At 41.9% G+C, this 26,092-nt stretch overlaps 1 protein-coding gene across 4 annotated transcripts in view; it reads right to left on the minus strand.

Annotated features, from left to right (window-relative positions):
- Nucleotides 1-26,092, minus strand: part of uvssa (UV-stimulated scaffold protein A) — a 160,479-nt gene that overhangs the window by 103,275 nt on the left and 31,112 nt on the right. For all 4 annotated transcript variants that reach the window (XM_086024187.1, XM_086024186.1, XM_086024185.1 and 1 more), the window contains 3 exons: nt 20,295-20,448; nt 8,339-8,515; nt 6,065-6,185 (listed from right to left, as the gene is read on the minus strand). In XM_086024187.1, coding sequence (XP_085880313.1) covers nt 6,065-6,185; nt 8,339-8,515; nt 20,295-20,448 — 452 coding nt within the window. The remainder of the gene's footprint in view (nt 1-6,064; nt 6,186-8,338; nt 8,516-20,294; nt 20,449-26,092) is intronic.

The raw sequence follows: 26,092 nt of genomic DNA on the forward strand, positions 1-26,092 counted from the left end.
GTGGATGACCAGAATAACTGGTTTAATCCAAAAAATAAATCAATGAATGACTGCTTTTGGAAATGTGAGGAGTGGATGAAGGGTGTTTTGAAACGTGCTGAGCAGGATGAAGAATGCAATAAGCAAATATAACCTGTAGATAGTAGGTCTACGTCAACAAAAATGACCTGTAAAAGTCAAAGTAAAGTATCCCGCAGCGGAAGCTCGCTTTCGTCATCATCTTCAATCAGATTAAAAGCAGAAATGGAGCGAGCATCTGTGAAAGCAAAGGCTGCAGCTTTACAACAAAAGTTAGCAATTGAGCAAGAAGAAGCTGCAATTAAGGCTAATAAAGAACTGCATGCAATGCAAACCGCACCTGCTGAGTCAGATGCTAAAATGGAGGTATTACAAAAATATGAAAATATACAAGATGATTGTACCAGTATTGCTGATGAGAATAAAGGTAACATAGACACAAATCCTACCATTCAATTACCATCAGAGCTTACCATAGTAACACCCCCAATTAATCTCAGTGTTCCTGCTGCGACAACCCCAATGGCAACATTTACACCCAATACTGAGAGCAGAGAACAAGGACAAGTGCTTGATGGGCTTTGCAAGACCATCGCTCAGCAAGTAACGTCACAGAGTACCTAGCAAAGAGTCACAAGGCATCTCTGCTTCCCAATATTTCCATTCCAACATTTAAGGGCGACCCTCTGCAGTACAAATCCTTTATAGGTGCCATTGAACATGGGATTGAAAGCCGCACTAGTGACAATCGTGATCGTCTTCAATTTTTGCTGCAAAACACAAGTGGACAACCACATGAGTTGGTAAAGAGCTGTATTCATATGGAACTTCTTGCAGGATATACCAAAGCAAAACAGATATTAAAGGAGTTTTTTGGTGATGACTTCAAGATAGCAGAAGCATACATGAAGGAGGCCATGGATTGGCCAACAATCAAGCCAGAAGATGGTGTTGCACTTCAGTCCTTTGCATTATTCCTAATGGGCTGTTCTAACACAGTGATGGATGTTAACTATATGGAAGATCTGGACAACTCGGCTAATATAAAGGCATTAGCAAACAAATTTCCATACAAGCTTAAAGAATCTTGGAGAAAATCAGCCTGTGAGCTTGAAAGAACAAGGATTTTGTTGACTTCCTAAACTGGCAAGTCAAGTACCTTTTGCATCCACTTTATGGGAACATAAAAGACGACACCACAAACAAGAAAGATCCCGTAAAACAGAAACTAAAATCAAACTTCGCTGGAACACTCAAACCAAAGAAAGTGTTCACAACAATTATCGAGTCCCCTAAGATGGAAATTGACAAACCCACTATGGCAAAACCACAACCTGGCTCAGTGGATGCTAGTGGCATACCTTGTGCTTATTGTGGTGGAAAGCAACACAGCCTCACAGTATGCAAGAAATTCAAGAGCAAGCTACACAAAGACAAGATTGAATTTTTGAGAAGCAAAGGTCTGTGTTTTGCATGTTTGAAGCATGGTCATATGAGTAATAGTTGCAAACTGAAGCTTCAATGTCAAAAATGTGCCTGACTGCATCCTACCACACTACACATTGCCCATAAAGACTCAAAAGAAGAAACTCCAAAGGACAATTTTGAACAGCAATCCATATCAAGTGCTCTTGCACAAACAACTGAAATGTGTGGTCTCATTGGGGCCGGTAAAGAAGATTGCGTCCTTTCAATATTTCCAGTGTATGTCAAGGCGCAAAAAGGAACTAAGGTAGCAGTAACCTATGCGTTTTTGGATCCAGGGGGCTCAGCTACGTTTGCTACTGAGTCACTGATCAACGAACAAAATATAAATGGACGCAATGTAAGCATTGCATTACGAACAATGGGGAATGACTCCATTGTGAAGACGCGCATTGTGACTGGTCTAAAAATCAGCAGCTTGGATGGCAATGAGTTTGTCGAACTGAAGGAAGTTTATTCACAAAAGAACATTCCTGTCACTAAGGACAATATTCCCAGACAAGAGGATCTTGACAGTTGGCCTCACCTGAAGGAGGTGAAAATCCCCACTATCCAAGCAACAGTTTGATTACTCATAGGAGAAAACGTTCCCAAGGCAATGGAGCCGCTGAAAGTGGTCAACAGCGTGAATAATGGACCATACGCCGTGAGGACAATATTGGGCTGGACAGTCAATGGACCACTCAAATGTGGAGTGACAGAATACCAACAAACAAATTGAGAGAAATTACAGCTAACAGGATCTCAGTGGCGAAGCTAGAGGAGCTTTGGCAGTTGCAGTTTAACTGATGCTGGACAACAGGAAAACATAGCGATGTCGAAGGATGACCATCAGTTCATCAGAATGGTGTCTCAAACTGCTGTACTTAAGGATGGCCACGACAAAATTTGTCTTCCAGTAAGGAAAATGACGTTTTGTATGCCAAACAACAGGGCAGTTGCAGAGCAACGTGCACTAAACTTACGGAAGAGATTCTTGAGAGATGTCAAATATTATCAGGAGTATGTGGCATTTATGGATGACCTCCTCAGGAAAGGATACGCAGTGCAGCTTGATGGTAACGAGGACAAGCCTGCTGAAGGACGAACGTGGTACCTGCCTCATCATGGAGTTAGACATCCAACCAAACAAGTTACGTGTCGTCTTTGACTGTGGCGCAAGCTTTCAAGGTACTTCATTGAACGAACAGTTTCTGCAGGGGCCTGACCTAATAAGCTCATTATTGGGGGTTCTATTAAGGTTCCGGCAGGAGCCGGTGGCAGTCATGAAAGACGAGGAAGCCATGTTTTATCAAGTTAAGAGTGAACAATGAAGACACAGAGCTCCTCAGATTTCTATGCTGGCCTGGCGGGAACTACAAACTGGATCTTGTCGAACACAAAATGTTGGTCCACGTTTCTGGTGCAGCATCGTCCCCAAGTGTTGCCACCTTTGCACTTCAAAAATGTACAACGGACTTTGTGTATGAGTTTGGACAGGAGACGGCAAAAACAGTCCATAAACATTTTTATGTGGATGACTGTCTAAAGTCGGTTTCTGATGAAGATACAGTCATTACCCTTTGTGCCTATTTGATGAACATGTTGGCAAATGGAGGATTTTGGCTGACCAAGTGGTCAAGCAACAGCAGGAATTTTTTTAGCACAATCCCAGAGAAGGAAAGATCACACGGATTTCAAGATTTGGATTTGTATGAGGACTACTTGCCAATGGAAAGGACATTGGGTATCCAGTGGTGTGCCGAATCGGATCAGTTTAAGTTCTGGATCACCCATAAAGATCGACCACTCACTAGAAGAGACCTACTTTCCCAAGTAAGTTCCATATTTAATCCATTGGGCTTTCTCGCACCAATAATGTTGCCTGCGAAAAGAATCCTGCAGGAACTATGTCGCCAGAAATATGGCTGGGATGAAGACCTGCCTGACACTGTAGTTGACAGTTGGAAAAAGTGGATCTTAAGTCTGCCAAAGCTGGAAAGATTTGGAGTTGACAGATGCGTCAAGCTGAAACAATGTGACGTACCAGTCTTTGCACAGCTCCATCACTTTGCTGATGCAAGTGAAGACGCCTATGGAATCACTAGTTACCTACTGCTGCGCTTTTCAACTGGTGAAGTTCAATCCACTCTGGTCCTGGCAAAGACAAGGGTAGCACCCTTGAAGTCTCCAATTATTCCAAGAATGGAATTAACTGCAGCCACAGTTTTTTTTATATATATATATATATATATATATATATATATATATCTCAATCAATCAATCAATCACATTTTATTTATATAGCATGTATAGCATCTGGTGGAGCTGGGAGCTGGAGACTGGAGTAGGTGGAGGCTGCAGCAGAAGAGACTGAGTGGAGGCAGGCATCTGATCGAACCTATTGAAAAAGAGATTCAGCTCATTTGCCCACTGCAGGTCCCCCCCAGTCCGGGTCTTGGGTTGTCCGTGGCCTGAGATGGTCTTCAGGCCCCTCCAGACTCCCCTGCCGTTATTCTGCAGCAGCTGCTCCTCCATCCTCTTCCTGTAGGACCTTTTCCCCTCTCTGATCCTCCTCCTCAGCTGGCGCTGCACAGTCTTTCGCTCCTCTATGTTCCCTGACGCAAAAGCCCTCCTCTTCTCCTTCAGGAGAGCTTTTATGTCTGGTGTGATCCAGGTTTTGTTGTTGGAGAAACACCTTACTGTCCTGGTGGGTATGGTGTTCTCCATGCAGAAATTTATATAGTCTGTAACAGTGTCCGTTAGACTACTAATGTCTTCCCCATGAGCATCGCTGAATACTTCCCACACAGTTGTGCTGAAGCAGTCCTTTAAGGCCTCCTCGGCCTCTCCAGACCATCTCTGAACCGTGCGGGTCACAGCTGGCTGCCTGCGGACCAGAGGTTTGTACACAGACTGGAGAGCCACCAGGTTGTGATCAGCTTTGCCCAGCGGGGGGAGGGGCAGTAATGTGTATGCCTCCTTGGTGTTGGCATAGAAAAGGTCCAGTGTTTTATTGTCTCTGGTGTGTCAGGTGACATACTGTGTGAATGAAGGCAGAGAGGAGGAAGGGGAGGCATGATTGAAGTCACCAGAGATGAGTATCAGGGCATTTGGGTGCTGTGTTTGTAGCCTGCTCACTGCAGTCAAGACATCACAGGCTGTGTCGCTGCTGGCAGCTGGTGGGACGTAGACGGTCACCGCGATCACATGACTAAACTCTCGCGGGATGTAGAATGGCCTCATGCCAACAGCTAGCAGCTCAATATCCCTGCTGCAAAGCTGCTCCTTAATCGTGATGTGCCCAGGATTACACCATCTATCGTTCACAAACACAGCCAGCCCTCCTCCTTTCCTCTTTCCACTCTCCAGCGTCCTGTCCGCGCGTATGATTTGGAAGCCGTCCAATTCTACGACCGCGTTCGGCGTTAGCGCCGTTAGCCACGACTCCGTGAATAGCATCAGGCTAGCCTCCCGGAAGTCCCTCTCATGCCGGGTAAGCGCCGCTAGCTCGTCCATCTTGTTGGGGAGCGATCTAACATTCCCCATGATAAAAGACGGGAGGACAGGATGGTATTGTCTCCTCCTTTCCCGGCGTTTAACCCCCGCACGAGATCCCCGTCTCTTCCTCCTCAGCTCACGGGGGATATCGGGTCTCGCGCCGGGAGCCGGCGCAGGGTTAGCACGGAGTCCTAACAGCTGATTCCGGCTGTAAACAATGGGGGCGCGGCTCCGAGCCAAGTCGCCGGACACGATCGCGCAAAAAATAGCAATCAGCAGCAGCAAGAAGACCGCAGTTTGGGTGTCCATTGCTACGCAAGGTACGACTATCAACTATGTGAAAAAGGTATGAGGTAGAATAATATTAATGAACAAAAACACACGAAAAGGCTCACCGATGAGCCGGAGCTACTGTAGCGGGCTGCCACTCGCGCGGTGCCGGAACCGGAAATGAGACCGAAATAAATATATTTAAAATGAACCCCCGAAGGTCATGCATGATATCAATTGACAAAGACAAAAATGCATGATATCAATTGACAAAGACATAAACAAAGTACATTTTCACTACAATTATAGTTGGTTTTGGTTCGGTTTACTAATGCAAGACGTAGTTTCAGTTAGTTTTCATTTTTTAAAGCGTTATGTATTTTATTTAGTAACAAAAATGTTTTTTTCAATTTTAGTTTTTGTTATTTCATTAGTTTTTGTGAACTAAAATAACCTTGATGTGCACTAATAACTTGGGGCAAACCACTTCAACAGTGTTATTTTCAATTTCCTTTCAAGCATTGTGCAATCATACACAAGGAACTTTATGTCTATGTTGCGGTTGTGGGGCATCATGGCCCACAAAGTCAGTACAGTACAGAGCAAATCAACATTTGAATTTGGCCATTCAGATCTTTATTCGAGAAGTGCAAGTGGTTCAAAAAGTACCGAATGATAGAACAGTGGGACATGACCATTCAAAAGTTAGTTACGATCAAATTAAGTTAACCTTGAGTACATTTTAGCTGGAACCTGAAATTTTACCTAAAAGCTGAATATCCCCTTTGTGAGTAGTGTACTTTGCATTTACCCTCCAAGTCTCTAATGGCTGCTTTCAGTCTCTCGCTGTATATCCTCTCCATTTTCCTTTGTCTCTCAGTCTCTCTTTCCCGCTCTGCTACTGTCCTGGACTCAGCATCCTGAAAGTCCACCTAAGAAAACCAAAACAAAGGTGTGTATTATGAGGTAGTATTAGCAATTGATCTATTTGTCAATGTTTCAGAATACTCTTTAGAGCAGTGGTCCGCAATCTTCTTTCCGCCACAGAGAGGTTGATACAAGTACAAGCTTTTTGTGAACAAGCAACCATTGGTGGGGGTGCAGACGTGCAGGTCCGCTTTTACCTATTCATAGGTCCTATGACCTGTGGTATACCATAACCCTAATTGAGATGTTCAACTCATTTTTTTAACATTGACAAACATCAGTACGCACATTTACACATGCCATATATTTTAACAAATAGAATAGCCAACAACTAAAAAGGTTCACACACGATACTTTTTATAAACCAATAGTGCATTTTCCAATCACTTCTATGAGTAAAAAAAAATATATATTTTAATAGTATTGCACTGATACAACAAATAACTACACTTAGCCAAATTAGCATACGTAATGCACTATTGTGCCACAATACTTGCTCAGATCAAGATAGGATGTAAAAAGTACAAAAGTACAAAAAAGGGAAAAAACATGCATTCCACAATGCCCTGCGCCAAAAACAAACAAGGCCATTTTGACAGGATAGAAAATGTCGCTAATTTGCGGAAACGCCACACTTTTAAGTCGTAGCGCTGGCGTTCAGGCGGACGGCTTCTCTGGCCCGCTCTCCAGCACCGAGGTTGCCGCGAGCGAGCGCCTGGGCACCAGTTCTACAGCAAGGCCGAGACGCCCCGCCCGCTCGCGAACCTGTGGCAGACATTCCGGCGAGTGCCATGTTTTTCCATGCCCTGCGAGCAAGGCCAGCCAGCCTCTTTGAGTTTATTTTGAGTATTACAAAAAGAAAGTGGCACTGATTTGGTGGAATGGTCCATAAAATCTAAATATATATAACAACATATAACATATACACAATGTATCTATCTATATTCAAAAAAATCAGATGCACACTCTTTATGTTCTTAATACATTGCCGATGTATCGGTTCAGGAGTCGAATCGGGTATCGGCAGATCACAGATCTCAAAATCAAAAGAGTCGGACTCGGACCTAAAAAAACGTAATCAGGACAAACCTACTGACCAGTAGCCTGATTATATCTTTGTTTGTAGTAGATATTACCACTTTCCTTACAGCCACTGTATAGATGCTGAATAGTAGTTTGTCATTGTCACTTATTATTATTATTATTATTTAATTATTTTATTGCATATTTGCACTTTACTTTTATTCTATGTATGTATTCTGACCAGTAAGTAGTCTTTCATAATTATTTTTATCGGTATCACCAACCATTTGTGGCTGTTTACGAGCTGCCTTATATTATGTCTGTGCATTTGATGCATTTGATGCGATACACTGTCCATACTATACTTACTGCTGTTATTCTGGGTATATGTGACTGTTTCGTGGAATATCTGTTATTGACATGCTGCCAACCAAATCACCCTACAAGGGACATTTCAATAAAGTTGAGTGAACATGAGATGGCTAAAAACAGGTGCATTTTGCTGCTTAAATCATCTACAAACACAATATTAATCAGAATGCTTAGTTTCAACGAGTGGTCATAAATAGAGCATATTCTTGAAAGAAAAATGTTTGGGTTGACTTCCGCTTTAAGTACACCATTCAATGAAATCTCAACACCCCATTGGTCGTCTAGTACTACTTAATAAGCATTGGCATAAAATGGACAATATTGTGTCTGTATTAGCAGGATTAAAAAATCATGTCAAATGTAAATGTACAGCACGTCCGCCTCACAGTTCAGAGGTCGTGGGTTCGATCCCGGCTCCGGCCTCCCTGTGTGGAGTTTGCATGTTCTCCCCGTGCCTGCGTGGGTTTTCTCCGGGCACTCCGGTTTCCTCCCACATTCCAAAAACATGCATGTTAAGTTGATTGGATACTCTAAATGGCCCCTAGGTGTGATTGTGAGTGCGGATGTTTGTCTCTGTGTGCCCTGCGATTGGCTGGCAACCAGTTCAGGGTGTCCCCTGCCTACTGCCCAAAGACAGCTGGGATAGGCTCCAGCACGCCAGCTGGGATAGGCTCCAGCACGCCCCGCGACCCTTGTGAGGAGAAGCGGTACAGATAATGGATGGATGTAAATGTGCAATGAGAAGAGACATCATATTGCTCACTTTTTTAAACTGTTTGAGAAAGTGATAGCCCAGCTCCAACTTCTTATATGCTGACCCATAAGAGGATTGCCAGGACTGGATAGTCTGGACAGCAAGCGACCGAAGTTTCCTGGCTACTAGTTGAGGAGGAGGTAGGGGCCGCTCAAAGTTGGTCTCTACTGTCAACTCCAAGAACTCCTGCCAGAGACAATGAATCACAATGACATAAGACAAACAAAGTGTTCTGGGTCACGAAAACTTGGAATCCCGGATAACAAAAAGATTTTGACTGTCTAGACTCTAAATTTAGACTCTTAATGCCTGAAATATACAGGTAATGTGAAGGAGTGAAGACATTAACCTTTCTTTACATCCCAAATTTCCTCTCTATTACAACAAATGAATAAATCATTTCACAAGTGCATTATGGCATTTTATAATAAACAAATAAATATAGTTTTTTTTCTTAATCTACAACTTCTCACTCTCAATAATTATTTTTACATCAGTATTGGCTTCTGACATACTCACACAGAGTCAAATTATTCATATCTGTGATTTCACATCATCGAATAAATGAGCCAGGTAAAAAACATTGTTAAGGGGACATACTCCTATTTATAAAAGAGTGGGAAGGTTTTTTTTCCTATGACATTGGCTATCAAACATTTATAATTCACTCAACACTTTTACATAAAACATTCACAACTTCGTATTTTTAGACGTTCTGTACATATTTACATCAACAGTTATGCAAAATAATCATGTTGGGAGCTTTAGCGCAGTTAGCAATGCTGCCAAAGTGTTTAATCACGTTTCCGTTAACAACGAGCAATAATAATAATAATAATAATAATAAGCCTCATGTGTCAGGCGTGCTTAAACATCAAATGTGAAGTAATTTCAGAAAATGCCAAATTAAATCGAAGTAAAGTAATTAAACATTATGCAAAAAATAAAGCATGAACAAAATCATTTCTATTTCATATATCTGACAAAATCACTGTTTTTCAGTGAGAGGCCAGCGAGCTTGAAACCGGAAGTGCGACGTCGTTAGATGAACGACAATGGCAGCGCTCAATGGGGAAAGTGTAAAAAGCTACTCAGAAACGGACTCAGAGCGATATTTCAAATTTTGAATTTATTTGAGGGGATCCAGGTGTTTGAAGAACTGTAGGAAGAGGGGGTTGTTGGCATAATGCATGTTGCACCGTACATGTATGAGCCAAATGCTCAGGAGGATAAAAATGTCGTGCCCGAACAACCGAACATGGAGTGGAGATGAGACCCACTGATATTGGAAGAATGGTAAGCTAAATAGGCTACAATTTCTAGCCTAGCATTATTGTTTGAAATTCGATGCTGTTACGCACGATGAGAATACCCATTTGATCCATATATTTGCTAGCACTGAGAGCCACGTACATCATAGTGGGTCATAGGTGGTGTCCCACATTGTCGAATTAGCGTTATTTCTTGTTTCTTCTATGTTTAGAATTTTTTGCAGCTAGTCGGGAGTTGTAAACGAGACGTTTTGTTTCAAGTGTTTATTACAGAATTGAACAGGTATGCAGTTGAACAGTTTCGATGTTGCTTGTGACAAATCTGCACACAGGAAATAGAAATTAATAATAATAATAATGATGCAGTTTTATAAAGCGCTTTTCTGGACACTCAAGGACACTTTACAATGGATACATTATTCATGTGCTCATTCAATTACTGGACTGGCATTGCTCCAACGGCCACAGCTGGAAGCCAGTTGAACTGTAACATAAACTGGTCCATTTACATGCCCTATTCTTATCTTTCGGCCACTCAAACAACTGCTGGCCTGAATGTGAACAATGCATCGTCACACAGTGCCAAGGCATTTTGTCATCGAAGGCACACAACATTTCCAGATTCCAGTCAGACAAGCGGAACGCTGGTTGAAGACACACAACTACATTTTCAGATTGCGGTGCACAAATGGTGAGTGGGGGGGCGATTTATTATCATTATTTATTTTATAGTTTAGAAACTCTGATGGAAGCCCATTTAAAATGAGAGGCAGGTACTATTATTTAGCCCCCCCGGAAAAAAAGCCGAATGACTGATGACGGAAGGGTACCTACGCTGCAGATGGATGACGAATAACGGACACTTAATTTTTAGTAAAAATGCTGTGGTCACAACTATGTTTTTTTTAAATTATTTGTTCAAACCATCTTTTTCTATGAATTGTATAGTATAAATTGTATGGTATTTATTTATTTTACAATGTTCATTTAATGACGTAGTTGCATGACAATTAAATTTATTGAAAAAAATAAATACAATTCTTTTTTTAAAAAAGCAGTGTGAATTCTAATACTTTTGCTTTGGTGTTTTTCTAAACAAAAACAGTACCATAAGAAGAAGTGTGAATACCGTTGAAATACCGGATCGCTAATCAGTAGCGTTAAATGTAGTACTATCATTAAAATATTAATGATACCCGAGTTCATTCATACAGTATGTATTTAAGATGACAACAATAAACCCATCGAATCACACCCGCTCAAACTGAGCCGTACCATATAACAGTTACTTCTCAGTTTGCTTTGGTACATTTCTCAGATCAGAATTGAATTTTTCAAAACTACTTGTTTAATGTTCATATCATTGTGTCACTTGTGCACATCAAAAAAGCAATTTCTCATTCCTTTGACCAAGCCGCAAATGCTTTGAAAAATCCATGCAAATGATTATTCACAATTCTCTGCTGAAATTGACATCAATTGCTTATCTTGTGTAGATCAAATTTTATTATAATGGGTGCCATGATCTGTTATGATACTGTGACTGGGTTTGGGTCTTAAGCTCATTGATGTTGCTAGTTGCTTTGTCCTTTATTTAATCACAAAGGGCTGGGTGTGTTTTTTTCTCTATGTAAGCTTGAGTTACATGTTGTCAGAACGTTTTGCTTTCCATGTTCTGCTGTTTACTCTGAAATTTTGCATATAAAGATTTTTGCTTCGTCATTTTTGTCCCCTGTCTGCTTTTGGGTCCAATTCCTACTCCATACGTGACAAAGGGTTGAATTATCTCACACGCCACAACATTTTGTTTTCATTAGTTTATCGTATAACTCTTTAAATACAAAATGCTTGAACAAATTGTCATAATATCAAGCGTATTTCTTTACATTTCCATGAGACTTTTTTTCACAGGTGAATCTTGACATAATGTCATGGGGGTTTTCCAGTCAGGTTTCAAGATGATGCATAGCACAGAGTCAGCCCTGTTATGTGTTTTTAATGATATCCTCCTGGCAAATGGCACAAGAGACTATGTATTAGGGCTGGAGGATATGACTGAAAAGTATATCACGATATAAGTGAGAGTCCCTGATAGTGTAGTGGTACACACGCCTGAGTTGTGTGCAGGCAGCGTGGGATCGATTCCCGCTCAATGACAGTGTCTATGTGTGCCCTGCGACTGGCTGGCGACCAGTTCGGGCTGTAGTCTGCCTTCGCCCATTGACGGCTGGGATAGGCTCCAGCAACTCCCCGTGACCCTGTATAGGATAAGCGGTTTGGAAGATGACATGACATGACATGACGATATAAGTGTTCCACTTTGTTTGATATCGATATATCTTGATTTTTTTTCTTTAAATACTGAAAATAATGACCCAAAGAAAAATACATTTAGGTTATTTTATTTTAACATAATACTTAACTTTTAATAAGAGGTCAATATAACAATGAAAGCGTAAAATAAACTGGTCCACAAAGATTAAATAAACTCAATTTTAAACATAAAATTCATTCATCTTGCCTTATATTATATATATATTTTGGACTCCGTGGCTCCATTAAAAAAAAAAAGTATATCACGATATAAGTGTTCCACTTTGTTTGATATCGATATATCTTGATTTTTTTTCTTTAAATACTGAAAATAATGACCCAAAGAAAAATACATTTAGGTTATTTTATTTTAACATAATACTTAACTTTTAATAAGAGGTCAATATAACAATGAAAGCGTAAAATAAACTGGTCCACAAAGATTAAATAAACTCAATTTTAAACATAAAATTCATTCATCTTGCCTTATATTATATATATATTTTGGACTCCGTGGCTCCATTAAAAAAAAAAAGTATATCACGATATAAGTGTTCCACTTTGTTTGATATCGATATATCTTGATTTTTTTTCTTTAAATACTGAAAATAATGACCCAAAGAAAAATACATTTAGGTTATTTTATTTTAACATAATACTTAACTTTTAATAAGAAGTCAATATAACAATGAAAGCATAAAATAAACTGGTCCACAAAGATTAAATAAACTCAATTTTAAACATAAAATTCATTCATCTTGCCTTATATTATATATATATTTTGGACTCCGTGGCTCCATTAAAAAATATGCATCAAAAAAATTAGACCAGAGCCATGGTTTGATGAGAGCACTCGCACAGCTAAACAGGAATGCCGCAGAGCTGAACGCAGGTGGAAAAAAAGACAGGCTGCAGGTCTCTTATCAAACATTAAAGGACTGCCGGCATCGTTACCAGAGAAAGGTGTGAAGGAGTCCAAGAGAGACCATTTGTCATGTCTGATTCAGGCATATCGCCAAAATCCACATGCCCTATTGAAAACAATGGACTCTGTACTGAAGCCCCGTCAACCGACTTGAACGGACTCGTCCCCTGAAATGTGTGATATATTCTTGGAGTTTTTCATTGACAAGGTTGCTACAGCTAGGGCCCTTGTTTCAAACGCCACATTTGACCCCTCTGTCCAAGTTCCTTGTTCAGCAGTGTTCGATTCCTTTGAGACAGTTTCTTTGACATTTTTGGAGGATGTGATTTGCCATATGAAACCATCGGGCTCCCCTCATGACTTCATTCCTCCACACTTCTTTTAGGAGATTCTCCTAAATCGGTTTTGGCCATCATCAACAGCAGCTTGTCCTCTGGTGTAGTCTCCCAACATTTTAAACATGCTGTAGTGCAACCCCTGCTGAAAAAAATGGCCTTGATCAAGCTGTGCTATCCAATTTTAGACCCATTTCCAAGCTGGCTTTGATTTCGAAAATTTTGGAAAAAGTGCTGCACTCACAGTTAAGATCTTATTTGAATTAACATAATGTTATGGAGGTTTTCCAGTCAGGCTTCAAGAAGATGCATAGCACAGAGTCAGCCCAGCTACGTGTTTCTAATGACATCCTCCTGGCGAAGGCACCGGAGACTACATGTCTCGTTTTGTTGGATTTGACTGCAGCATTCGATACGGAAGACCACAGTATTCTTTTGACTCGTTTGCAACACCAAGTGGGCATTAGTGGATGCGCTCAAGAGTGGTTTGGATCATATTTGGCTGGCAGGACTTTTTCTGTTAGCCTGGGTTCCTCTGAGTCCCGCTGTCCCTCTATCGTATGGCGTTCCACAGGGTTCTATTTTGAGGCCATTGCTCTTCTTGCATTTGCTGCTGCTGGGTTCCATCCTCCGAAAACATGGTATTTCCTTCGACTGCTATGTGGACGACTGTCAAATCTATATCCCGTTGCGCAAAAAAGACGCATTCTCCATAAGACCACTTTTGTGATGCTTAGAGGACATATAAATTCAATGAACAGAAAACTGAAGTTATGGTCTTCGGGCCCTGTGGCTCGTCTGCATCCTACCTTGTTGACCTAGCCCCCCTGGCTTCATATCTAAAGCAAACAGTCTCAAACTTGGGTATTAAAATGGACAGTCATCTTAAATTGAACCAGCAAATCAGCGCTGTTGTAAAATCAAGCTTCTTTCACTTTAGCCAGCTGGCTAAGGTAAAGCCCCTCCTTTCCCCTCAGCAGTCATTAAATGGCCTCGCCTAGGCGTTCCTCCACTCCTACGCACGTTCCCGCAGCCTCAGGTCTGCGGACCAGGCGCTGCTCGAGGTGCCGAGGACCAAGCGGAGCCTCAGAGGGGATCGAGCTTTTTCGGCTGCTGGTCCGTTCCTTTGGAATGACCTCCCATTGGAAGTGAGGCAAGCCCCCTCTCTGTCCATTTTTAAAACCCGGTTAAAGACATTTCTATTCTCTGGCTTTTGATTAAACCTGAAATTTTCAGCTCTTTTCCGGAGTCTATTGTATATAGTGTTTTATGTTAATTTATTGATTCCACTTGTTGTATTATGGCCTTTTATTGTTTGTATGTAAAGTGCTTTGTTACAGCTCTAGCTGTTATGAAACACACTATATAAATAAAAATCTATTGTATTGTACTGTAGAAGGGTTGAGAGATATGTTTGAAAAACTGTCAAAATCTAAGTAATCAGTCGCTACTTCGCGCTTCAACTTTCGCGCCCTCAGTGCATTGTGGCTTTTTCAGAAGCATTCATAAATTAAAAATGAAACAACACAGCCATATCAGGAGGCACTCATAAAAGGCGATGACTGGTTCCCAGCGCAAGATCGGCCAGCGAGAGCACAAGTGGATTTAATTTTTCCACACACTGTAGTGTACGTGAGCACACTCGGTACACATCAACGCAGCCTCTCGCTTAGTCTCGTCCACTATTCAAATGTGCCGTTGATTTAGTCAGAGTCAAGTCGGATACTTTCTCCTTCATATTTGCTCTAATAAAGTTTTGTAAAAATCAGATAGTACAGTACAACAGCTGTGTTTATAAGTCTTGAGCGCAGCGCAACCCGCTCCCGGCCGGCCAGCGGCACGGACGACTTAAGACATCACCAAATAAAGTGTGAAAGTGTTTGTCTTAGGTTGTTTTAAAACATCTTACCTTAACTACAATCCCGCATTGCATTTTATCCAATGGACTTTATTGATGTTATTGTGCAAAGATTAAGTTAATGGATGATCCCCCCCGGCGGCCATGCTTCTTAGTAGGAGGAAAGATGAAGAAGAAGCGGCCGCTTTTACTTTCACTTTTCAGGACGGTGGCAAGCGTTTTAAAGTGCAGGATTGGATAAATTACACTATGGCATTCTAGTTAAGGTAAGTCAATTTTAGGATAAAAATCAAAACTTTAACATAGTTTTTAGCAAACGTTACGTCGTGCTCGTCAGCCGCCGCGGTCGGTCGAAGCTAAATTCTGATCACGCCTTCAAGCTTGGTATTGGTATAACATCATAAAATAATAATCGTAATCATAAGTCCGGCTCTACTTTGCGGGTCTCACTTATCGCGGCGGGTTCTGTCCCCCCATTAACCGTGATGAATGAGGGATCACTGTATTTCATATCAGTCAATATTGATTTTGTTTTAAACCTTTTTCTTTATATAACAGTTAGCTGTTTTTGTGTACATCACTATGTAGTGTAAAGTGCAGTTAGTCCTCCCCCACTGCATTTTAAATGCTTATTTGCATTAGGTCTACCCCAAAGCAGTTGTTGACACACATATATTAAACCTTCATTCAATATTCATCCAATGTAAGTGAACAAATACTCTCTTGCACTCCGGTTAGCTTTGTCCGAAGCTGCGCTAGCCGTTACCTTGGTTTGAGGTTTTCCGGACGGCATGTCGGCACAAAATTACTTTCGCGTTCTCAAACTGTACTTGAAGGTAGAGCAAACGTTCACATAGACACTCACTTAAACCTCTGTTCAAGTCTGATATAGAATTTTCAACTTTCCTTGCAAATTTCGGGGCTTTGATGCGAGAGCTTAGAAACAGTGGCTTGTCTGAGCCGCCATCTTGCCGAACTCCGGAACTCTTTTTTCTAGGGAGGAAGCTGCGTCACAATAGCACGGAAGCTCGCCCCCACTCGAGCTGCCGTGCTCCTTTTGGTCAGTTGGTCAGCTCGCTATGTGCCAGCAAGCGTGGGCCACAGCGGCAGCGACCCTGGGCGTGCGCTGGACCCTTTCCACGGATCTCCACTGCTGCGGCGGCCGCTGGGACACCGTGGTGGAATCAGTGGTCCTTTCGAGGGGTCGGTGATCATGCCTGGGCCGGCCCGGCTGGCTCGTTCGGCCGATGCCTAGCCATAGAACTGACGCGATGCGGCTCATGACCCAAAGTCAGAAGTATGTCTAATGCCAACATTGAGCCAGCAAGTTCTACACACAAATGCACATATCCAGCTAATACAGTATTTAGCTTATAGCATACACAGCTGCAGCATATACATAGATTGCTTAGATTAGATAGATTTTCCTTGCTTGACCTTAAAATGCAGCGTTGTGTTTGTCATATATATTTGCTTTCTAAAGAAAGACATTAGTTAGCCCTTCAATTGGTGTTCATGCTTTCCGTAACAGCTGCATTATTATATTGTCCTGAACTTTTCAAAAATAAAGCTCTTGTGAAAAATAATACTAAATAAGACAAAAAATGTAAAAATAAATATACAGGTTAAAAATAACCTTTTGAGTAATTCATAGTAAAGTTCACAAACAGTAAAAAGTAGGGATGCTCGGATCGATCAGGCACTGATAATGATCGGCCGATTTTCGTGAAAAATTACGTGATCGGCATATTCGATCAAAGCCTTTTATTGCCGATCAAAAAATCCAATCACCCGCAGCTCATGCTTCGCAGCCTACAGCCATGAGAGACCAGCCTGCCTGCAGTGTTGCGCCCCCGCCCCCTCCCCCTCTGCACGCTGCGGATGCGCACAGCAATAACAAACAGACAAACATGTCTGTGCTGCTAACTGCTGTGTGTAGTTTGAGTCTTGTAATAATGCACAAGATAGTGAGGTATATTTTAATATAGAATAATCCAGTTAGACTTCAGTTACGCCTTTGTTAAGTGAGAAGTGGGCACGCGTGAGATCTAAGGGATCAGCAGGACACTGGTCTGCTAAGGCGGAGACAGGATGTCATCAGGTAAGGGATATCTGGATAAGATCTCCTTTGCTTTTCCTGAATGAAGTTGAATAGTCTTAAGGTAATCAAACTTAGGGGGTGTTAGGAGTAGCAAACTTTGTGGCACCTCTCTGTCCGGGGCATCCGAGGGGGTTAGGCACCTCCCTGCCCAGGGGGTCTGGAAGGTGTCAGGCGGGAAATAGACAAAGGAATTAGCTATTCAAGGGCACCCAATGCATATGTAATAATCAAGTTTGAATATTCACCCTGCTTCCCATAAGAAGAGAGACACGAGACGGGAGGAGCGCGCGCCACAGCAACCCGGAGAGCAACTTCTTTTGGCATCAGCTGTATTGGTATCAATAAAATCTTGTTCCCAGTCAACTGAATTGTCAGAGAAGTCTTTTCATCATCAACTCAGCCTGGCCTTGCGTCTGCTCCGGACAAACGCATCGACTGACCCTGCTCAACTAAAGAAAATACACTACAATAGTTTGTCTTTGCAGCACAAGACAAGAAACAAAGTTCCTGAGTAGTTTCAATTTAGGAACTCATTGAACAGTTTATTCGAGTGAAGCCTGACTATTTTTTCTACTTTGATTATATTCTAAATTACGCAATGTTTAGGTGGTATGTTATTTATTTGACTTTTTGCACAATTAAGTCTTTTGAGACTGCTGATTATTTTGATCTGTTAAAAACTGTGTTACTAAAAGCTGGTAAATTTACGTTTTTCAGTTATCTTTGTGACTGAGTAATTGTTGTATTGTGCCGGCAACGGTTTTGTATTTCTTCATGCTTTTGAAAATATATCTAGATTTTTGTTAAAATTACGGCAATAATATGGCTGTTTTTTTTTCCAAATAATATTGCATAACAGAAGTCACCCTAAATAAATGGAAAAATATACAGGTAATCCATGTGATCGGAATTGGTATCGGTCGATGTCACTCATGCATGATCAGTATCGGTGTCATAAAACCTGATCGGAAAATCCCTAGTAAAAAGTTCATGAAATTAAAGAACTGAGAAGTTCGTGTGATTTGTCCCAAAAATTTCTTTTTTTTTTTTTATTTTTATTTTTTATAAGAATCGGAATCGAGAATCGTTAGAAACCGGAATTGAATCAAAGAACCGGAATGTCCAAATTCAGACGATGTCCAACCTGAAGTGTATGCGATCGTTGATCATTCCTTCTTTCCTTTTACCTCACTCACTGAGTGCATGCACGTATGTGACTAAAAGAGAGAAAGCAAGAGGATTCTAAACTTTGTTTTTAACTTACCACTATGAAAATGCACAGAGCATACTCTCTCCAAAGACGGAAGGTTGTTTAGAGTGAAATGTTTTTGTCTTACAGCCGACAACCAAGCCATCCAACGTCGTTTTGACATGTCCGAAACAATGCTTCCCACGGTCTTCCGCCAAGCAGGAAACCTATAAAAACTCTGTCCGTTGTTGAATTTTCTACCGTTGCGATTGTGGGTGGCATTGCTGCACCCCCTAACGAAGCAACAGTTAACCATATTTAGATATTTCGTCCGTCTAAAGAGAGAAACACAGCCAGTGCGTTTTGCGTATGGTAACAATAGTCACGTTGCCTCCAACGTGGTGGCTGCCCCGGTAGAGACGTCATCGATGAAGCCCTATTGACATTTTAATTTTTTTATATTAATTTTGGGATTGCATATACTATTTTGGGGCGGCACGGTGGTCGATTGGTTAGCACGTCCGCCTCACAGTTCAGAGGTTGTGGGTTCGATCCCGGCTCCGGCCTTCCTGTGTGGAGTTTGCATGTTCTACCCGTGCCAGCGTGGGTTCTCTCCGGGTACTCCGATTTCCTCCCACATTCCAAAGCATGCATGGTAAGTTGATTGCACTCTCTAAATTGCCTCTAGGTGTGATTGTGAGTGTGGTTGTTTGTCTCTGTGTGCCCTGCGATTGGCTGGCAACCAATTCAGGGTGTCCCCCGCCTACTGCCTGAAGACAGCTGGGATAGGCTCCAGCACGCCCCGCGACCCTTGTGAGGAGAAGCGGTATATATGGATGGATATATTATTTTGTATTTATTATTTTTCTAACAGGCTGCAATATTGTTTTGTGAGTATATATTTTTATTTTTATTCTGCTTAAGTATTTGTTCCTTTTTGAGTTGGTTTGGTACGCTGTATTTCCTGAGTGAAGAAGAAAAAAGAGAGGTGAAGTGACGCTGTTCATGTCTGAATAAAGACTCAACAAAACATGTCCTGCCATGTCGGTTGTCTTTAGCAAGGAAGACACCAGAAGAAATACATAAACTCAACCCTATATTGTAACCCACCATACCACGGCCTTCAAAGGGTTACACTACCAAGAACATAGGTCACGACTATCACCGGAGCAGGGGAACTCTCTGTGTGTCAGTCAAGCGATTCATCCTCAGAATTATCAATATTTTGAAGCAGATGTAACGCCTCCTCTACTCTATTAAGATTTTTTTTATATATAGATCATGGTGGCAAGCAGTGTTTGTCAATGCAGGAGCTGGTTATTATGTTTAATCACGCGATAAAAAAATTGACGCCGTCAAAAGAGGATTACGTTAACGCGTTTAATTGACACCACTAGTGTTTTTTCTTTGTCCTACTGTCTTTTTCTTTCTATATCGCGATGAGATGGTTTGTCAACACATTACAGTGAAATATGAATCTTATCCAGTCTCTTGCAATCGATCTTCCACATATTTCAAAATTTAAATACTTATCTTTTTTCATCACAACTTAAGCGGAGGTTTACATCAGAACGAACATCCCTCCAGAATTATTATATTGACAACATGACTAAGCAATTTGATTGTCTTATAATACAGACATAATGACAGAAAGACCTGTCGTTCTGATGGCAATGATACGTTCAGTGACAAATATTTACTTACTTTTTTGAGGAAATGCCTTTTGCAGGGGAACCATAATGTTTTGCCATTTGTACGAATTGTTTGAGAAATGCACTGTTTTGCAAATGTCTATTCTGATCTGAGAAATACACCAAAATGACAAAGACAAACTGTAATATTGTTTGTTCTCTCAGCAGACACACCACCAAACAAGTCGGCCTCTTCCATTAGCATTCATGATTAGTATTTTCACTAAGAATATACCTTTAGAGCGAATATTACAAAACTAAAGGTAAAATTTAACCCAGTACCTGGAAGTTGTCCACCAGGAGTGTTCTGAAGTGATGTGATTTGGGGAAAAGCTCACTGGCTATCTGAAAGGCTGACAGACGGATTTCAGCATGGTCTTGGTTGAGCTGGGACATTAATGAGTGGTAGACATGATCAATGCAATCGTTCGAGTCCCTACAAGGAATAACAACAACAAAAATAATTAGAGGAAAGAAAGAGTTCATAGAAATTCTATATGAATATATATAAATATATATAAAATATATACTATACGATTCCAAAAAGAATCAAGTACATAGCACATAAAGCACACAAACAAACAATGTTAGAATAAGGCAGGATACGCATATACTGACAATTAGGCAACATTTGGGCCTTTTTCCTTCCTTGCGATCAAAGTCAACATATGCCTGCTTTTCTGATGTCTATGAAATATCATCCAGAGCAAGTATCCTGTGTCATGGTGTATGTTAACCAGGGATGGGAATTTCGAATAATTTGCCCGCCGACTAGTCTCAAATTTTATTTGCGACTAGTCGACTAGTCTATAAGCAACAAAACCTGAAATTTAATACATATTGAATTCAAAGTTTAAAATGCAAATGTTTTGTGTATTTACAGTAGGGGCTATTTTAGCCCAAAAATTAAGGACAGTTTGTTAATTTAAATTCTATTGATGTAACAACAACTGACTGAATAAAAGTGAACAATTGAAAGAGAAATACATTTCTGATACATTTTCCAATGCAATGCATGGCATTTATTATGAATAATGAAAAGAGTAATGGTACCCACTCCCAGTCCAGCAGGGTCTCATTCGCTAGCACCATGTTAGCTGCATTATCATGCACACAGGCAACGGCTTTATTTTCTAGTGCCCTCGTACCCATCACACTCCGCAGGAGAGCAGCCAAGTTTTCACTGTGTGTCTTTCCTCCAAGGTGCATGAAGCACACAGCTGCGATGTCCTTCGTCCACATACGTTATACATGTTATAGTCATGTAAGATTCGGTGGCTATGGACGTCCATCAGTCTGTAGTTAAGGCATTGGCCACATAGCTGACCCGCTCAAACGCTCGTAGTATCTACTAGGGATGTGCGCAACTAGTCGTTTAACCGTCTACGATTTATTAAACGTTTAGTATTTTACTAGTCGGTTAAACGCTGCATTAAGAATCACGCATCTTGTTCCTCATGCCTCGGCCTCAGTGAACACTGAGCACCAAGAGAGAGAACTACATACAATATATGTATGTATGTTTTTATACATATATACACACACGCGCGCGCACACACACACACATACATACATTCATATAAATAAATAAATAAAAAGCTCATAGATCACAACAGCCATAGTGGAAATGACCGTCGAGTGAGCAAATTGTACGACCAACTAGACGCCATGGGTATTTCTTTGACACCGGAGACATGGATTCTGCTGTGGGGCTACTGACGAAAGAAAATACTCAGTGATACTTGGAATATTATCATGTAGTTAGTTATCTGTTGTAGTAATTTCCAGCAGAAACACAAATTGTGTGAGTTCATGTGCACTGAAAATGGTTAGCTGGCTAAAGTCTCACCACCTAAGTATTCATAAAACAGGATAGTGGATTGACTGTATTTACAGAAAGTAGATTCGTTTTTGTAAGCCACTGTTCAGTTTGAACACAAAATATTGCGTTTATATACTGAGGAAAAAAAACTACCTAAATATGGAAGCATTGCATTTTGAATAACTTGCACCTCAAATACAGTAAATGTTAAAAAGACAACTGTTAAAGATAAAATGCAAATGTAAGGCTTACATTACAGGCCCATATAATCTTATAATGAACTCTGGCTCAATTTACAATAACTTGTAGGGCACTTAAATTAATTACTGTTACCGTATTTTCCGTAATATACGTCGCTCCAGAATACAAGTTGCACCAGCCATAAAATTCATAGTACAGAAGAAAAAAACATAAATCGCACAGGAGTAGTATTCACCCCCCCACCCCCCGCTTCCCCCCCCCCTCCACCCCATCTCAGAATCCAAGTTGTCTCTGTCTCATAACGTGTCCATATAAATCAAATTAATAAAATTCTGCGCTTAGTCACATCATTTCCACCGAGCTACGATGGCAACATTTAGCTAACATCCACACAACAAGAAAGTTACGGTAAGATACCTTTAAACTCACCAAAACGGTCGTAGATCGATTAAATAAGTCTTTTATTTATCGCCGACCATGTAGAATGTTTCCAAGTCTCCAAAAGTATTTATGTATTCGGTCATAATTATCTCTTTGTTCGTCTCCTGCGCTCCGTGTGTGTGCGTGTGCGTGTAAGTGGCTGGCTGATGATACAATACCACTGCCAGGCACGGCACCTTTTAAAGAAACAGTACACTATTTTGTATAGATGGATTGATAGACAATAAAATTGTATTTTTATCATACAATTTTAATTACTTATCTAACACAATATTAGATTTTAACCGTTGAAATTATGAATACATTTTAATAGCTTTTATGATATCTTTATGTGGGTTACAATAACATGTGAAATGATATACACTACAGGTTATTCTGCCCGTTGTAAAGTCAATATGTAATGCAGGTTTATATGCAGCCTTAGAACGCCCTCCTATGGTTGTTTGGTGTATTGTTTGCTGACCTTGAAAAGGAAAAGGATAGGGTATAATGTGTAAAGGACTGCTGGCGTCGTTATCAGAGAAAGGTGAAGGAGTCCACGAGAGACCATTTGTCATGTCTGATTCAAGCAAATCGCCAAAATCCACGTGTGCTATTTAAAATAATCGACTCTGTACTCAAGCCCCGTCAACCGACTTGCACGGACTCGTCCCCTGAAAAGTGCGACAAATTCTTGCAGTTTTTCCATTGACAAGGTTGCTACAGCTAGGGCTCTTGTTTCGAATGCCACATTTGACCCCTTTGTCCAAGTTCCTTGTTCAGCAGTGTTCGATTCCTTTGAGACGGTTTCTTTGACATTTTTGGAGGAAGTGGTTTGCCATATGAAACCATCGGGCTCCCCTTATGACTCCATTCCTCCACACTTCTTTCAGGAGATTGTCCCAACAATTGGTTAATTGGTTTGGGCCATTATCAACAGCAGCCTGTCTTCTGGTGTGGTCCCCCAACAGTTTAAGCATGCTGCAGGGCAACCCCTGATGAAAAAAACTGGCCTTGATCAAGCTGTGCTATCAAATTTTAGACCCATTTCCAAGCTGCCTTTTATGTCTAAAATTCTGGAAAAGTGGTGCACTCACAGCTAAGACCATACTTAGATAAACACAATGTCATGGAAGTTTTCCAGTCAGGCTGCAAGTAAATGCATAGCACAGAGTCAGCCCTTCTATGTGTTTTCAATGACATCCTCCTGGCAAATGACACTGGAGACCACATATGTCTCGTTTTGTTGGATTTGACTGCAGCCTTTGATACGGTAGACCACAGTATTCTTTTGACTCGCTTGCAACATCAAGTGGGCATTAGTGGATGCGCTCTAGAGTGGTTTAGATCCTATTTGGGTGGCAGGACTTTTTCTGTTAGCCTAGGTTCCTCTGAGTCCCGCTCTGCCCCTCCATCTTATGGTGTTCCACAGGGTTCTATTTTGGGGCCATTGCTGTTCTCAATGTATTTGCTGCCCCTGGGTTCCATCCTTAGAAAACATAGCATTTCCTTCCACTGCTATGCGGAGGACTGTCAAATCTATATCCCGCTAAGCAAAATAGAGGCTGCCTCCTTAAGACAACTTTTGTCCTGCCTAGAGGACACCAAAGATTGGATGTCACTAAATTTCAACGAAAAGAAAACAGAAGTAATGGTGTTCGGTCCCAGCGGCTCGTCTCCATCCCACCCTGTTGTCCCGGGCCCCCTGGCTTCATATCTGAAGCCAACAGTCTCAAACTCGGGTTTTAAAATGGACAGTGATCTTAAATTGGACCAGCAAATCAGCGCTGTTGTAAAGTCAAGCTTTTTTCGGACTGGGGGGGACCTGCAGTGGGCAAATGAGCTGAACCTCTTTTTCAATAGGTTCGATCAGATGCCTGCCCCCACTCACTCTCTCCTGCTGCAGCCTCCATCTACTACTCCTGCTGGGTGTGTCACCCCCTCCCCTTTTTTCTCCACAGTCTCCAGCACCCAGCTACACCAGACAGCCACCACTCCCTCCTGCCCAGCCTTGGCCTTCACAACATCTCAGGTGAAGAACCAGCAGAAGAAGACGAAGGCGAGGAAGTCAGCGGGTCCGGATGGCATCAGCCCCCAGCTGCTCAAATCCTGCGCAGACCGGTTGTGTGGAATTGTCCAGCATATGTTCAACCTGAGCCTGAAGCTGGGCAGAGTCTGCCAGCTGTGGAAAACATCCTGCCTGGTCCCGGTGCCAAAGACCCCCCACCCGAAGGAGCTCAACAGCTTCAGACCAGTAGCGCTGACGTCTCACCTGATGAAGACCCTGGAGAGACTGGTCCTCGTCCACCTGCGCCCCCTGGTGAGTTCCTCAATGGACCCACTCCAGTTTGCATACCAGCCTGGCATCAGTGTGGATGATGCCATCATCTACCTCCTCCACACTTCACTCTCCCACCTGGAGAAGGTGGGGAGCACTGTGAGGATCATGTTCTTGATTTCTACAGTGCTTTCAACACCATCCAGCTCACCCTATTGGGAGACAAGCTGGAGCGGGCGGGAGTGGCCCACCACCTCACCACATAGAGCCAGGACAACCTCACAAACCGGCCACAGTATGTGAGGACACACGACTGTGTGTATGACGTGCTCCTCTGCAGCACGGGGGCCCCGCAGGGAACTGTCTTGGCTCCCTTCCTGTTCACCCTCTACACCTCGGACTTCAACTACAGCAGCCCTACCTGTCACCTGCAGAAGTTCTCTGACGACTCTGCGATTGTCGGCCTCATCACAGGCGGAGATGATCGGGAGTACAGAGAACTTACTCAGGGTTTTGTGGACTGGTGCCAGCAGAACCGCCTCCTGATCAATGCGGGGAAATCCAGGGAGTGGTCAGCTGGGCAGGCGGCATCTCGGCCCGGGACAAGAAGCGGCTGGACAAACTGGTCAGGAGGCTCTGTCCTGGGTAGCTCCCTGGACTCGGTGGGGGACAGGAGGATGATGGCCAAGCTGTCATCAATGCTGGACAACCGGCCCACCCCCTCCAGGCACCCTAACAGCACTCCACAGCTCCTTCAGTGACAGACTGTTACACCCTCGCTGTGCAAAGGAGAGATTCCGCCGCTCCTTCTTGCCTGCTGCTGTCAGACTCTTTAACAAGAACATTGTGTAGTCTCTACAAACTGGCGGACATTAGTGCAATTGTGCAGTCCTGCACCTGAGCTTACATCGTGCAATACTCAACATTCCCCACTACTGTTAGTCCAGTTTTATTTTTATCAAATGCTGTTCCTTTTATTTCACTTTAGCACTATCACTTATAGAGTATTTTTCCTCTGTACTATGTACAGGCTAAAATGAGTGTTTCTTCATACTTTATATGTAGCTGTATGTTGGTGTGTATATACATATAGTTACTGCGTATATTTACAGAGGTTTGATTCTGAGTGTTTGCCGTTAATGTTATACATTAATGGCTACATTATTCCGCCGTCTCTTTGTGACCTATATATTTGCTGCTGTAGCACTGAATATTTCCCCACTGTGGGATCAATAAAGGCCTTCTTATCTTATCTTATCTTTCACCTTAGACAGCTGGCTAAGGTAAAGCCCTTCCTTTCCCATCAGCACTTAGAAACAGTCATCCATGCCTTTGTTACATCTCGGCTAGATTACTGCA

The sequence above is a fragment of the Filicampus tigris genome, chromosome 2 (assembly GCF_054856515.1).
Source record: "Filicampus tigris isolate MCC_2025a chromosome 2, RoL_Ftig_1.0, whole genome shotgun sequence".
Lineage (NCBI taxonomy): Eukaryota > Metazoa > Chordata > Actinopteri > Syngnathiformes > Syngnathidae > Filicampus > Filicampus tigris.